This window comes from Megalops cyprinoides, chromosome 1 (assembly GCF_013368585.1).
Source record: "Megalops cyprinoides isolate fMegCyp1 chromosome 1, fMegCyp1.pri, whole genome shotgun sequence".
Taxonomy (NCBI): domain Eukaryota; kingdom Metazoa; phylum Chordata; class Actinopteri; order Elopiformes; family Megalopidae; genus Megalops; species Megalops cyprinoides.
Window position 1 is genome coordinate 66,460,667 of NC_050583.1, and position 14,601 is coordinate 66,475,267.

The 14,601-nt window shown below is 47.7% G+C and overlaps 1 protein-coding gene across 2 annotated transcripts in view; it reads left to right on the top strand.

Moving 5' to 3' along the window:
* si:ch211-126j24.1 (phosphofurin acidic cluster sorting protein 2) overlaps positions 1-10,331 on the top strand; it is a 78,275-nt gene extending 67,944 nt beyond the window's left edge. The window contains exons 14-25 of one of the 2 annotated variants that reach the window (XM_036532400.1): positions 610-714; positions 1,767-1,873; positions 2,646-2,800; positions 3,026-3,136; positions 3,641-3,743; positions 4,390-4,422; positions 6,444-6,486; positions 7,105-7,147; positions 8,259-8,397; positions 8,932-9,155; positions 9,516-9,629; positions 9,996-10,331. In XM_036532400.1, the coding sequence (XP_036388293.1) occupies positions 610-714; positions 1,767-1,873; positions 2,646-2,800; positions 3,026-3,136; positions 3,641-3,743; positions 4,390-4,422; positions 6,444-6,486; positions 7,105-7,147; positions 8,259-8,397; positions 8,932-9,155; positions 9,516-9,629; positions 9,996-10,111 (1,293 nt within the window). In that variant the 3' untranslated portion in view covers positions 10,112-10,331. The remainder of the gene's footprint in view (positions 1-609; positions 715-1,766; positions 1,874-2,645; positions 2,801-3,025; positions 3,137-3,640; positions 3,744-4,389; positions 4,423-6,443; positions 6,487-7,104; positions 7,148-8,258; positions 8,398-8,931; positions 9,156-9,515; positions 9,630-9,995) is intronic. The other variant, XM_036532408.1, reaches the window with a different exon arrangement.
* The last annotated feature ends 4,270 nt before the right edge of the window (positions 10,332-14,601 follow it).

Below are 14,601 nucleotides of genomic sequence, written 5' to 3' on the forward strand. Positions count from 1 at the left end.
CCCTGACCAGAACCGTTGAGAGAGTTTTTTCTGCCGCTCTGGCCCCGACTAAGTTCATGTAACATATAAACAACAACCCGTGTTGATGTGGACACAGATGGTTGCACATATATATTTTATATATATTTATATATTTTTTTTTTACCTGATTTTAAATTCAGAATATGTTGACAGTTTTGAGTACATATCATGACTAATGAATTTATGTAAGGCTGTCTTTCATAAGGGATACATGACAGAAAATATGCTCACTCATTAACAGGGTGGCAAAAAAGTGACTTTGACACAACAGCATCTTGCTACATCCAACCAAGGAACTGATCTCTTTCATATCCTTCAGTTCCTTTGCCTTTCACTTGGTGTTTTTATAGTCCAGAAATAGAATAAAATTTCCATCCCACCATTGGACACTTTGAGAGTGACTCAGTCTGTGGTAAAAAGCGTCGTGACACCAAGTGAAAACAGGAAATTGGAACAAGATGCCCTTACGTACACGCGAGGTTTAGCCAGAGATGTCCCAGGTTCCCGATGGTGAACAGCGCATTGTCCCCCCCCCCCCCCCCCCCCCCCACCCAGCTTGTCTCTCACCTCCTGTTTCCTTTGCACCAGGTGCCCAGGAAATCAGTGTATGACCAGCTGAACCAGATCCTGATTTCGGATGAGCAGCTGCCTGAGAGCATCATTCTCATTAACACCACGGACTGGCAGGGCCAGGTGGGTGGGTGGGTGCGTCCCAGCAGGGTTGGGGGGGGGGGGGCGCTGGGGGTTGGGCACTGCACCCTGTCAGGGCGGTGTTGGTCAGCAAGTGACAGGGGCAGGTGGTCGCACAGCAAAAATACTGGTGCCGGAGAGGTTTAACCCTGTACTACCCCTCCTCCTGTAATCACAGTATGGACATAGACAGGATGTAAATGTTTTGTGAATGCTGAGACATTTTAGATTATTCAGTCTCATCAACGTCTGTGGTATTATGTGTTCTGCAAAAGTCTGAATGCATTAGGGACTTAGCTTGGAAAAGGAATGCATCCAGAAACACAGACAACAAAGGCTTCATTTTTGGTGACCGTTACCCTGTTTGAAGCAGGTTGTTGCTATCAGTCATGTAGTGCTGCTGGTAATCAACTCATGTCAAGTGTCTTGACTGCAGCACAGGTGTTGCCATAGCGTTTCTCTCTCTGTGGCTTTGAGTGCCTGTCCCTGAGTGTGGCTGAGACAGATATTATTTCTGGAGTGGCCCTCCTCTAGTCAGCCCAATCGAAGCCCCTGCAGGCTGTCTGAGAAGAGGCTGTCTGAGAAGTAGAACTCTCTGAGTAGAACTCTCTGAGTTCTACTTTTCCCTCTCCTCAGTACCTTTCCTGGCCCCCAGTCTGTAGGGTCTGACAGCCCTGTAGCCATGTCATCCTTGTCACTACTTGTCCCATGTCCCACCCCTTTCACTTTTCCCCACCCGCACCCAGGCCCTGTCACCTTCCCCTCAGGTTTGCACAGTTGGATCACTCCACCCCCCTGCACACCACTTCCTCATTACCCAGCCCCTTCGATATTACTGTACCCTTTCTTCATTTCCACACCCCTTTTTACTTTACTCCACCCCTTCCCCATTTTCCCACCTCTTCTCCATTACCCCACTCCATGCCGTATTACTCCACCCCTCCCAGGTTGCCCCTCCCACAGCCAGTTTCATCCATATCCCTCAGTCTGTAGTGTCTGATGCGTTCGGGTGCTCCAGCTCAGATGCGTGCCTCTCTCTCCCCCCCCCTCCCCAGTACCTAGCCGAGATCCTCCACCAGCACGACCAGCCCATCGTGTCCACATGCTCTGCCGCTGACGTGCAGGCCGCCTTCAACACCATCGTCACCCGGATACAGAGATTGTGAGTGCCGCACTGCCCCCACCTTTGCTCGAGAACAATGTGATGAATGATGAGCACGCAGCTTTGGGAGTAGCCTGCTCTTTTTTTCCCATAGTGCTCTACTGCTGATATCAACACATAGGTGACTTCTTATTCCAAAAAAAAAATACTTCACAGGTTTCTGTCCTGTTGCCTTCTCTAGGCTTCAATGTTTGTGATGTGCTCATCCTCCCTTTTTGGTTTAACACAGCCCAGTATCCTGCCTTTGTAGTCTGTCAGGAAGTCATTTCAGCGTGAGACGGCTTCCTCCGTCTGACTTATTTCGCCTGTCAAGCACTCTGCGCGTGCTTTATTCAGTGGGTCAGAAGCTCTTCTCTCACACCTGCACCTCAGACAGTAAGCCACTTGGTGCCAGGTGCAGTAAATACTGGTCTGCACTAAATTTACCCAACATCTGCACAGATCCCACAGTGGTTATGCTTTTTGGCGGTGCTCTGTGCCAAGTTGCAGATACGCTGATGTTTACATTATAGGCATGGCTCACACTCATTACCGTGCCCTGCTTAATCAGCACATCCGCACACCATAGGGATCTGTGACTCTGTAGAAGCTCTTCGCTTGCCGTGCTAAAATGCGAGCGCTGAGTTCACTCGCTGTCTACACTAAAAAGCTGATTTCACTGGTCATCTCTCATAGTTAAATGCTGATGTCACCCTTAAAGTCTCATCTGCATGGCTGATATGCGGATCTCACCCCATGGTCTGATCACCTCACCCCGTTCTCTCCTCTGCAGCTGCAACTGCAACGCACAGACACCCCCCACAATCAAAGTGGCAGTGGCGGGCGACCAGAGCTACCTCAGCACCGTCCTGAGGTTCTTCGTGGAGCAGCTGGCCAACAAGACGCCTGACTGGCTCAGCTACATCCGCTTCCTGGTCATCCCTGTCGGTGAGTCGGGGATGAGGAGGCCCTGTGAGGCCCGGCCTACAGGCGGACGCAGACAGAAGCTGGGCGCTGTTCCTCAGTGCCACTGTGAATTGGGAGCTGTTTATAGGGTGTAGCTAAACCTCTCTGCTCTTTTCTTTAAAAGCTGGCTTTTGTGGCTGACAGAATCACAAAGTCCTTTGTGGTAATTTTTTTTTTTTTCCTTTCTGTTTTCGGTTAACCGTTCAGGCTCTCATCCTCTGGCGAAGTACATGGCGTCCTTCGACAGCAAGTTCAACAACATCTTCATGGATACGGCCTGGAGGGAGGTGTTCGGGAGGACGGAGCCCCCCACCTCGGGTGAGACCCGCCTCCCTCTCACCTCAGAGGGCACAGCGCAGGGTGCTGACGTGCCACTGCGTCACACACCGTGTTGAAAGAAGGCAAAGCCCTGGCGCGCGGAAGCACACAGGCGCAGCTTCCGGTTGAATAAGTTTTGCGTCACAGACTGCGTGTTCAGGCAGGTGTCTGCCTGATAGCCGGAAGCCGAGCATCTGTGCTCTGATCTGTCATATCGCTTCAGTCAGGGGCCCATAAGCCTCTTTTTCTTCTCTGTCTTTCTCTGTCACTGTTCTACCAGCACCGCTAACATGTAATGTTCTCACAGTATTTCTCAAACGTTTTAGCAAAGTTATCACTGCAACACCACAGCAGATTTAGGAAAGAATTACGTCCTATTTAGGTAATGAAGCAAACAATCTGAAAAATGTAGCAAATTTGGTACCTGTCTAACCTGTGGCTGTCAATAAAAACAAGGAGAGGTGGATGCGAAGTGTTGAGTCAGTGTCCTCCCTGCCTCTGCAGACAACATCGACGTGGTGGGCCGAGTCACACAATACCTGGCTGGGGCCAGCGTGTCCCACCAGTTCCCCATCTCAGAGGCCATGCTCACCTACAAGCAAAAGAGGTAATGAGGCTACCTTTGAGTGTGTGCGTGTGCGTGTGCTTGTATGGGAAGGCATGCATGCGCCCGCCGCACCTCGGAAGGCGTGTAACGGAACGGCGGATTGGAACTGCACACTGACCGACCCCTTCATTCCGGTTGCGCCTCTACCTTCTCCAACCCACCGCCCTCCGCCTCGGGGACCACCTGCTGCGGTCTCTCTATCTCTTTCTCCGTCAGTCCTGTTTTTGCCCTCCGGTAATGTGCATCATACTGTCATGTGAATGCCATTCTTCTGACTGTTGATATGAGAGTCTCCCTGATTTATCGTGTCCTTCAGAAATGTAAGTGGACTGTCGTGCTGTGTTTATTATCCAAGCATAGCCCAATCATGTTTCTCTGTCCGATGATGTAAAGTATTGCGTGTGCATTTTTATGAGGGACAGACAGCAGCATAGTCTCTCAGAATGTTTACACTCTTGATAGAGATGGCCCCCTCCTCCATTAATTAAGAGGTTCTTTTTGCTGTTGTTTGTTTGTCATAGCGATGTTTCTTAGATGGTCCTTTTCGCTTTTTTGGCTGGTTTTCACTGGTCGAGAGGTTTGGAGACAGCATCAAATGTAACCCTTCTGTACTTTGGTTCTTTTCCCTGTTTTGTTTGCATTCAAGGAAGAGAAGTTTGTATTTTGATTTTTACATCAGGTATCTGATTGTGACTTTTTTTCCGTTCTGTCCCTCGTTTTTTTTTTTCTTTTTTCCTTCACGGTTTGCCCTTTTTTCCGTGTGTCTAATGTCGTCCCCTCGCTCGCCCCGGTCGCTGTGAACTCACCCGCGTCTGCATTGACCTCCGCCTTCGTTTGGGGTTTCTTTTTTTCGTCTTCTTTTTTTTTTTGGTGTGGTCTTTGATATTAACCATCCCCTGTCTGTCCTGTTTGGTTTTGCTGTGTGGAAATGCCTGACAAGCCTTCACAGAGAGCCCGCCCATGGCTTTCACGTGAGACACTTCCTCCGTGTCTGGAGACACGCGTTGCATGACGGAGCCGAGGGGTGGGGGGAGGGGGGCGTGGCCCAATGTAAACGTGCCATAATGGGGCTTATTTGATGCAGCGTTTTCAACCGCTTCTTGAGAACAAATTATCAATATTTTTTGTTTACAAAAAAATCACCATTTAACACCATGTCATATTTACATGGAATTTTTGCTATGCCAGTTTCAGTGAATTTGACCTGACCCCCTAGGCCCATAACTTCTTTTAAGTATATCCGATCAATCTTCAAAGTGAAAGTTACTTGTAAAATAATCTAAAATAAGTTCAGTGGTTTGGAGACACTTAGGGATGCACGTGAATGGCCAAAGTGTAGCTTTTTTTTTAATCAGGACAGGCATTACATGTTTACCAGCAGCAAAGATGTTCAGTTTACATCACAAGCTACAAGACGGCAGGCAGCGATTAGTATTTATTTCAAGCACTAGACGGGCAGCAAGACTCCTGGTGGATCAGGTGTGGCCTCAGTGCCCTCTCGTGATTGGACGAGCCCCCAGTCCCTGCCTCTGAGGCGGCGAGAGAGCAGACGGCCCTGTCCCAGGGAGGTGGAGCGGGTTGGCGTGCATCTCAGAGCAGCTCTGGCACAGAACAGAGGCTCGGGAGAGCAGCACAGGACACACATTCATTAAGGCGTGAGGTACATGCCCCCTGTAAGCCATGTGCTGCCAATCTCCGAGAAGCCCTGACTGGACGTCACGGCTGATGCTGCTCCAGAGGGCGGGGTCAGGATGGCCCTGGCAGGGCGGAGTGGGGACTGTTGTCACCTGCCCCCTGAGGAAGGATGTACGCGTGTATGTGACGCATGAACGAAGGTCACAACCAATCACTCTCCAGTCATAAATAAATATGCTCTATTAGTGAGAGAGAGCGAGAGAGAGAGAGGTGACTTTTGCTGCCCAGTCTGGATGTCTGCCATGCCAGGTCTGTTTCTGCAAGGGTGTTACAGCATAACCATGCAGAACGATTCTGTAAGGACCATAAATCAGGAGGTGCAAACTGAATGGGAAGCAGATGTGTCTTAGGCTGGGTCGTTGTATAGTTCTTCCTCCCTTTGGTTAGGCAGTCTGACTCTTCCTGAGCAGAATATCACACCACTCTCACTCACACTTTAGGAAGCACTTTAGGTTAGTCAAATAGGGTAGCATTAGTCAGTTAATTACTGTTTCCCCCTGATCCTGTAAGCACAGAAGTCAGTGAGTGTGTCCCACTCGAGTGTGTGGGCTTAGAACCCCGCAGGTGTGCTCTACAACAGGGAGGGGTTACAGGGTCAGAGGTCACTGATTAGCTCACGGGAACGCCTACAGCCTGGTTGCTCGGTAACATCACCCCGCCCATGTCTTACAACTGCCTGCTTTGCCGGTTGTAAGGCGCGGCGTTCATCTCATTGTGGCGTGCCCCCAAAACCAAAAAAAAAAAAAAAAAAAAAAAAAACCACATCACTCCCCCCGGCCAGCATGTCCCATCGACACCCCGATGGACATGACCATCGCGTCCTCCCACCCCACTGGGCCATTGAGCGTCTGTGTGACACCCTGGCACTCCTACACTCTGACCCAACCCCCCCCCCTCCTCCACCCCAAAGGAGACCCTCATACCATACCAGAAAGCTCAAATGCCAGTGCTGATGACTGCACTTCAGACTGGCGCGAGACTAATGCTGTCCTCTCTGTCCTGCAGCCCCGACGAGGACTCCTGTCAGAAGTTTGTGCCCTTCATCGGGGTAAGGCTGCACTTACTGTGATAGGAGGGGAGCGGGGGAGGGGGGCATGTTTGGGCTCTCATAAGGGTGTGAAATCTTAGCAGCACTGAGGTTTAAAGAGGCACGAGGCTCATAACTCCTCAGCCACAGCCAGGCTGCTGTCACTGCCTGATCCATATGATATCATTGTGCCTATACTTAAAAAGTACATATACACATAACATCTAGAATATATTTGCCATAAACAGGGCAGCTTATGTTGCACAGTACATATTTACACAGCTGGCTATATACTGAAGTGATTTATGTCACATTTCATACTCAGGATTTTAAATTCAGCTTTCAGCTGTGTTTACAGGTTAGAATAGTGCAGGATGGTATAGTACAGCCCTGTATGGTTCTGTACTTGATGATATAGTAATGTTTACATTTTTTGTACATGCACGCATTTTTTTCATTTAAGACAATTATTTAATGGAAGTAAATAAATCTAAAAACATTTCTTTTGAAGTATTTATTGATTCCCTCATTAACAAATAAATACAGCTTGGTGAGGGGAATGGTGGTGAATCTGAATTGAGTAGAAAAGTTTTGAATACCAACAGCATAAGCCTGTAATCCATGCGTTCTTTTTCCCAGGTCGTAAAAGTGGGCATTGTGGAGCACAACCTCTCCACCTCAGGTAGGGAAGTCTGCCTAGCGTACCGCGGGTATTCCGGTCAGCGTTTGATCTCACCCGTGACGCTCCACATTCCAGCACTTTCGGACAGTCGGGCAGGCGCAGAGGGCTCTGCTGTTACGCAACACCCTTCCTTCCTGTGCGGGTGTGGGCACACATGTGCTCTCCAGAGCGCTGGGCCCGCTGAGGTCAGAGGTGCCAGCCAGGCCCTGATCATGTGACAGGAGAGCAACCCAGTGCACTTCCCTGGGCTGGACTGGATTTGAGGAAATGAATTACCCAAGGAGATCCAACAGAACAACATTATTGTTAATGACCTCTCAGGGTTGTTTTCAGTGACAAATAAGTGGCCTATGGTCACTGCAGCCCTGCGCATAACCCATATCTTTTTCCTTTGAATAGATCATAGGTCCGAAAATCCTGGTGTAGTCCAATTAAAGCTGGGTTTACAAGGAAGTGTTGGGCCTCAGAAGGTGCACTGAGGCATTGCTCTGATTTCCTGTTGTGTCACTGCCCAAGCCACGCCCAGTAGCATTAATATAAAATGTAGACACGTGACTAAAGCTGAACAGCTTGCAGAGAGCCTGAGTGATGTAAGCCTGGAAGTCTACATTTCATCCTGCTGTTTTCAGGGGGTCTCCAGTGACAAAGCAGACAAAGTAAGCCCAGGCTGTCAAAAATGCTTTAAATCCGCCTCCATTGTGTGGCTGTGGAAGCATCCTTGAATCTAGTCCGTCTGAAGGAGAGGATCACAATGCATTGTGGGATGCATCATCCAGTACAACTTAAGGAAGGACAGCTCTGCAGTAAGCATGTGATGCTGTCTCCCCGAGGCACTCGTTAGAGTGGTGCTCTTCAATGCAGTGGGCTCGGGATTACCCCCCGTCATTAACCCCCACCAGTTTCATACAGCCAGGGCCCAGGCGTGGAATGACATAACATGTGTGTATGTGTATATACATACATACATAGTCCCAGAAAGATATTTCTCCTAAGCAGTCGGAGTTTCACTAAATCTGTCAGTCATTGGTTTCATTTACTACCCCATCCTCAGTAGATTTGCGGCTTTCTTTCTATCATCGGTGACCTTTCCTGACTCTGCTCTCCCCTCCAGTGGACTCTGACGACGCCATGGTCGGGGGCGTCAGCATCCTGGCTTCCCCGCCCCCGCAGACGGGCGCGGCCTACGGAAAGGACATGACATGCACCCCTCCCCCGTCCCCCTCGGTCTCCACAGCACTCTCCGGAGCTGGGTAGGGTGCAGCCCCACATTCCTCTCCCCCACATCCCCCTGGCCGTCACACATACGGACCCCCACCTGTCTGTCTCAGTAACATCGAATGAAGCTCCGTGCCCTCAGCAAACTAGCACACAGAATTCAAATCTAGGTCTGCACACACACACACCACTAAAATAGACTGTTGTCCACCGCAAGATGTTAGTCCCTGTTTGATTATCTGGCAGCGGCAGTGTAGCATAATGGTTAAGGAGCAGGGCCTGTGACCAAAAGGTTGCCGGTTCAATTCCCTGCTGGGGCACTGCTGTTGTACCAAAGTGGCAAAGTACGTAACCCCAAATTGCCCCAGGAAACATCCAGCTGTATAAATGGATAACATTGTAAGGGATGTAAGTCGCTCTGGGTAAGAGCGTCTGCTAAATGCCAATAATGTAATGTAATGTAATCTGGATTTGCAGTTACAGATGAGGAGAATTGAGGTAATATTGGAGAATTTGTGATGCTGCCACTAACGTTTGCATGTGCGTGTGTGTGTGTGTTTGTGCGTCAGCTCTCCGGGCTCAGGCGGTGAGGTGATGGGGCTGCAGGTAGACTACTGGACGTGGCAGGGCCCGGAGAAGAAGAAGGAGGGCGAGAGGCGGGACGTGGGCATCAAGAACACCCTGAAGAGCAACTTCCGCTCCCTGCAGGTCAGCCGCATCCCCAGCGGGGGCGAGCTCACGCCCCCGCCCTGCATGTCCATGACGGTGGTCACCAAGGAAAAGAACAAGAAAGGTGAGCTCTCCTCCGCTTCCACCCCCCCCCCCCCCCCCACCACCCACACACTTCCTTCTTCTCAGACTGCCGGTCCCCACCTGCAGGCGAAAAGCAAATGAAACCCTGAATTGCTGAGTCACAGGCTCACCAGTGCACTCGCAGTCGGGAGCTCACTGTCGAGCCACACTCAGAGCACACGCTTTCTCCCTCCTCCTCTGAGAACGACAGGAGAGACAGCAGCCTCGGGGACCGGGAAATTCAGCAAAGCCAGCAAACGCAGGGAGAAGCAAAGCGTAGCGTGTCAGTGTCGGTGCAGCTCGTTCACCGGTTGTTCTCGGGTGACATGTTTCAGCCTGCCTCGCTCTCCTCCTGTTACAGTGATATTTCTCAGCAAGAAGCCCAAGGAGAAAGAGCTGGACTCAAAAAGCCAGGTGATCGATGGGATCAGCAGGTTGATCTGCACTGCCAAACACCAGCACACCATGCTGAGAGGTAAGCACCCCAGGCACAGTTCGTACCCCCAACACATTTTATTCAGTTGGCTTTGGTTGGAACTTTAATTTGCACACTTTTACATGCAATGTACAATATAATATAATATAAAATATAATATAATATAATAAAGTCTTTAATGTTAAACCAATGGGTACAATACCCAGTAGTAACTGTTAGCAAAGCTGGTGATCCTAAATCCCAAACAGTTGTACTGTAGCTCAGAGTGACCAATGAACTATCGCTGCTTAGTGGCTTAAGGAAGTAGCGGTGGCTCCAACAAGCTTGGATCCCCTAACCAAGATCCATGAAGTCTGACACAGCAGTTTTGTGTGGAACCACGTGTCCCCCTCTCTCCTTCCGCAGTCTCCATCGATGGCGTCGAGTGGAACGACGTCAAGTTTTTCCAGCTAGCCGCCCAGTGGCCGACCCACGTCAAGCACTTCCCCGTGGGCATCTTCGGCTACACCAAGCCAATGTGACATCATCCTCCGCCGCAACCAGACTTTTCCCCAGCGCTTGTCTCTTGGAAAGAGGAGGACGGGAGAGAAGCTGACTGAGCGAAACAGTAATCGTTTTCCTGTGGAAACTTTAGAAACTTAAACCGATGTTTTTAGTACACATTTTTTCCGTTGTTGTTTTTATGTTTTGGGTTTTTTTTACACCAGCAAAAGGAACAATTCATCTTTTGTAAGAATTGCGCTGCCACTGACATATATATTGGGGTTAGAAAACACTACCAGTGAGCGTCGGCAGCTGTGTTTGCACTTTGTTTCGTTACGTTTTATTATTTCTGTGAAATCCTATGTGGGTAATTGTTCTGTATACTGTGTGAGGGTTGTGGGGTGGGAGGGCAGGGGTTATTATTGTGCAGATTTGTTTGCGTTTGTTTCATTGTTCTGGTGCAGAATGAGAGGAACATTGCTGTGAAACTAGCTAAGGACTCCTTCACCTCTAAGAGACGCGCTGTTTTTTTTTTTTTTTCTTGTTTGTTGTTTTTTATATATAAAGAAAAGTGACTTGCTAGCAATTTTGATATGATACCTATTAGTGAGTAAACTTGCCTTTTTATTTTGAAGCACACTGTGTATTGGAAGCAAAAAAAAAACATCAAAAAACAAAACAATGATCTGTAACTCAGCAACTAAATGCATTAGAATACAGAGCAGAGTAAGAGGGTGCAGCAGACTCATGCTGGCAGAGACACAACGCCTTGAAGGTGTTGAGGGGACATTGCTGTTTGCAAGGGCTGGGGAGGAGCATTGATACTAGGGCCTTTTGGGAGGCTCTAAGCCTCACTCCATTCTCGACACCACAATCCGCCACTGACTGATCCACTCAAGATTTCTTCATATCTCTTTCATCTAGTATTTTTTCATTGCTTTTCTTGCAGCTAGATACCAAATGCGTTGGTCTCTTTGGCTGTGTGTAACTGAGCCTTGTGTGTCGGTTGGTGGACACCTTGCAGCTGCCGTTACCCTGCTTCTGCGACCAGTTGGTTTCGGAAGCCCCACCCTCCCGACCCATAATTCTCTTCAGCTGCTTTTTCTCCGTTCTCTCATGCAGTGTCATCAGTGGTCTGTCGAATACCCGCTCGTGTTGGAAAGGATACTGGCTTTGTTTTTTTTTTAAATCTGCGTCCCTTTTTACCAGCCTCAAGGATGTGAATTAAATGTCTCAAACTGCGAAGCAGGTTACAATAGATGGTATTACTCTACTGCCACCATCTGGTTATACATGTTCCTGAGCCAACATGTACTTATATGTGCCTAAATTGTTTGTCTTTATTTGTAAAATCCGAGGCATTTCAAACATGTTAGTGTGTCTAAAAGGGAAAACTAGAGTCATTGGGAGGGGGAGCCACTGTCATTCGCTGCGGTTGTTCAAATAGGTCTTCTCCAAGGGACCAACGCTGCTTAAAAAGGACAGTACAAATCTTGCACAGAGGTAACAGCCCTTTGCAGTCCAGCAGCTCTTTAGCCCTTGGACTCCAGAGTCTACCATTGCTTTTCTAGGTCACTGTAGAAAGTTCTCTGCAGTTCTTTGACAGAAGCGTGGTATCACTTCTCCATGCGGTCCTCGCTCATCAATTTAATGAGCAGCCTGAGGATCAGACTCTTTCAGAGCTTTGCCTCTCCGACACAGAGCAGAGTTTGGAAGACTGTCCCTGGCCCATGGGCAATACAGAGACAGCATGTAAGTGGATTGGACAGCCAGGTACAGCCCCTCTCCAATCCACCCAAAACTGCAGTACGTAGCCTGCGTGAACAACGAGAGCTGCAGAGTGCACTGCTGCTACCTCGCTCTCTCTGCCCCTCAATCCCTGCTCATCACAGTTCAGTTCTAAGCGCAATATGCAGAGCGCTTACCTACTAACCGCTGATCCCAGACCAGTGGGGTTGAGGGAGCGTTGCAGAAGTAACGGTCAGAAAGCGACGACCGGCCGCTGCAGCCACACCCTGTCTTGTTGTCTAATCGAGATGAAGGTCAAAATGAAAAATGAGGATGGTCAAAATAAGGGGCCAGCTCCCTCTGAAGATGGGCAGGGCACTTCAGGTAAAAAAGATGGTGGCCAAAATTTCCGGTTGTCCACACCTCGCAGTGGAGAGGCTAACAGCGACATCGCTCTCTCCGCCCTCTTGTCTTGTCGCCTCTCCCGCCAGCTCTGCCCTCAGGGGTGTGAATACAGCAGCCCTGCTAGACGCAGTGAAGCATGTCATAACGAGTGGGGAAACGCAGCCTCCTGTTACGCGCCTGTCTGCCCTGCCCGGAGCTCAAAGGAAGGCGTTGATCGCGAATTCTCTAGTGTGGTTCTCTGACCTGTACAATTTGTAGGGCAGTTTCTTTTTTTTGTATGGCAGTTTTAGTCTTTTTTTCCGAGTTTGCAAACAAGCCCTTTAAAAAAGTCATTGTTTTAATGACAATCTGTAGATTACATTGCATTACACATTATATAGTGAATGATAGACATGTTCTTTGCGTGACTGAAATGGGAGAGTAGTCGGTGCACATCTGTAAGTGCGCTAGAATCGTTGTGGTATGCTTCATTAAGGGGCACGTGGGGTGTTCACTGAAAACACAAACATCATCATTTAATGTACATCTAATTGGAGTTTGATATACAATTCAAGACTTCTTTGAAAAAGCAGGTATTTCAAAGTAAACTTCGTGTCACAAGCACATACAAGGTTAATGGCTCTTCAGAGGCATTAAGAAACTTGCTTGGCAAGTCCAACCGAACACTTTCTCTGGGTTGGAACTCTTTTCACAGAAACACCCCAGGTGCCGTTTGAATAGAAGAAGCGGGTATGATGTCACTTTAGACAGTGTTTCTCCAAGCCTATTCAGAGGCAACTCTCATAAAGTGGAGCTGCATGTTCAGTGTATGGCAGCCAGTCATCTTGACCTGTAGACAGTACTGAGGATCTACAAGAAACCTTTACCATTTTGGCATTGACTGTATTTAAATGCAAAAATGTGACACAAGTAGAGGGAACTGATCTGAGGTAACTGCTTTTAAAAAGGAGCTATGATTGCTGTGATATTGTAGTGGTTGAGAACATCAACCAGATAACAGGATATATGTGTGTGTGTGTGTGTGTGTGTGTGTGTGTGTGAGAGTGATCTCAGAATGAGGTTACTGGTGTGAACTTTAAATTGGAAAACCTCTGCTTGTGAGCCGAATGGCTCACCCGTGGTTATCACTTCTTTATATTCTGATCTTGGAGATGCTAAAATTTATACACAGTATCCCTTTTGGGGGCCTGCTCCAACCATGGCACATTCGTCAGCAGCAAACTGGTCATTCTCAGAGCTCTAGATCATCAACACAGAGAAGCACAATAAATTCCATTTCCATTCCTGTCAAAGGGCCGGACACTAGTCATAAAGAAAAGTTTCACTTCATGTCTAGGGTTTAAGCCATACAGAATAAACAACCCAAAAAAACCTGCTTCGACTGTGCTAAAATAACCTGGTCTCATCTTAGCGCCAGGTTGTTTGTTTGGCCAAAGGCTGTGTCATGTTTGAATATTCAAAGTATTAGAAGCAAGTTTTAATTTAAATCATAGGTGCTATTTTGCATTTTGAGTTTTGACTCTGTGTTACGCTTTCACTTTAAGGTGACTGTCACTTTACTACTTTGAGGTCAGAAAACATTTCTGGTGTTTTTCTGTGGTATGCACTTTCTGAGTACTAGGACACATTTTTTGAGTCCCCTCTGTTGAAGCCTCCCCTCTGAAAATGCTTTTTTGATTTGTCATTTTGAAGGGGACAGTATTTTCTAACTTTTGTTACAAACCCTGAGAACAAACGTTTGTGTGACTGCCTTTTTCAGAATCAGCTTGATGAATGGAAACCACTAACTGCATCGTTGCTATGCAGAGGTTATTGATCCAAGCCATGAGCTCTGTAAAACTCTTCAATTGTTATTAGCATTAATCCTTCCAAAGGGGGATACTGTATTCTGTCGTTTAATGTGCAAACGCTGAAGAACTGTGGCTACTTTGGTGACATAAATTTTAATTTTTTTGTTCAGCTGTGCATCTTCATATTGGAATGTTAATATGACAACTTTTAGTGTGTGTTCTCTTTACTGTACATTTTACTCATTTTTTAGGTCTCATCAGAGTTCAGGGTGGTTCCAGAACTGGTCTGGGATCATCCATGTTCAGCTTCAAACAGCTTTGGTCTTAATGTCTACAATACTCATGGTCAACAATTTAAATCGTTGTATTTAAAGCACTAATTTGGGTGAGAATGGGAAGAAGCAACACTGGCAAAAAAAATAGCAAATTTCAATGAAGCTGGAGTCTGTAGTAATTCTATTTAACATTTTTGGGCTTGTCTGCTTTTAATAACCTAGACAGCAGGCATCTTTGCACAAACCTTGTTTTAAATGAATGACAGTATTTTTAAATATACCACTATAGAAAACATGGTTTAATCCCTGCATGTTTTATGGTTTTACGAT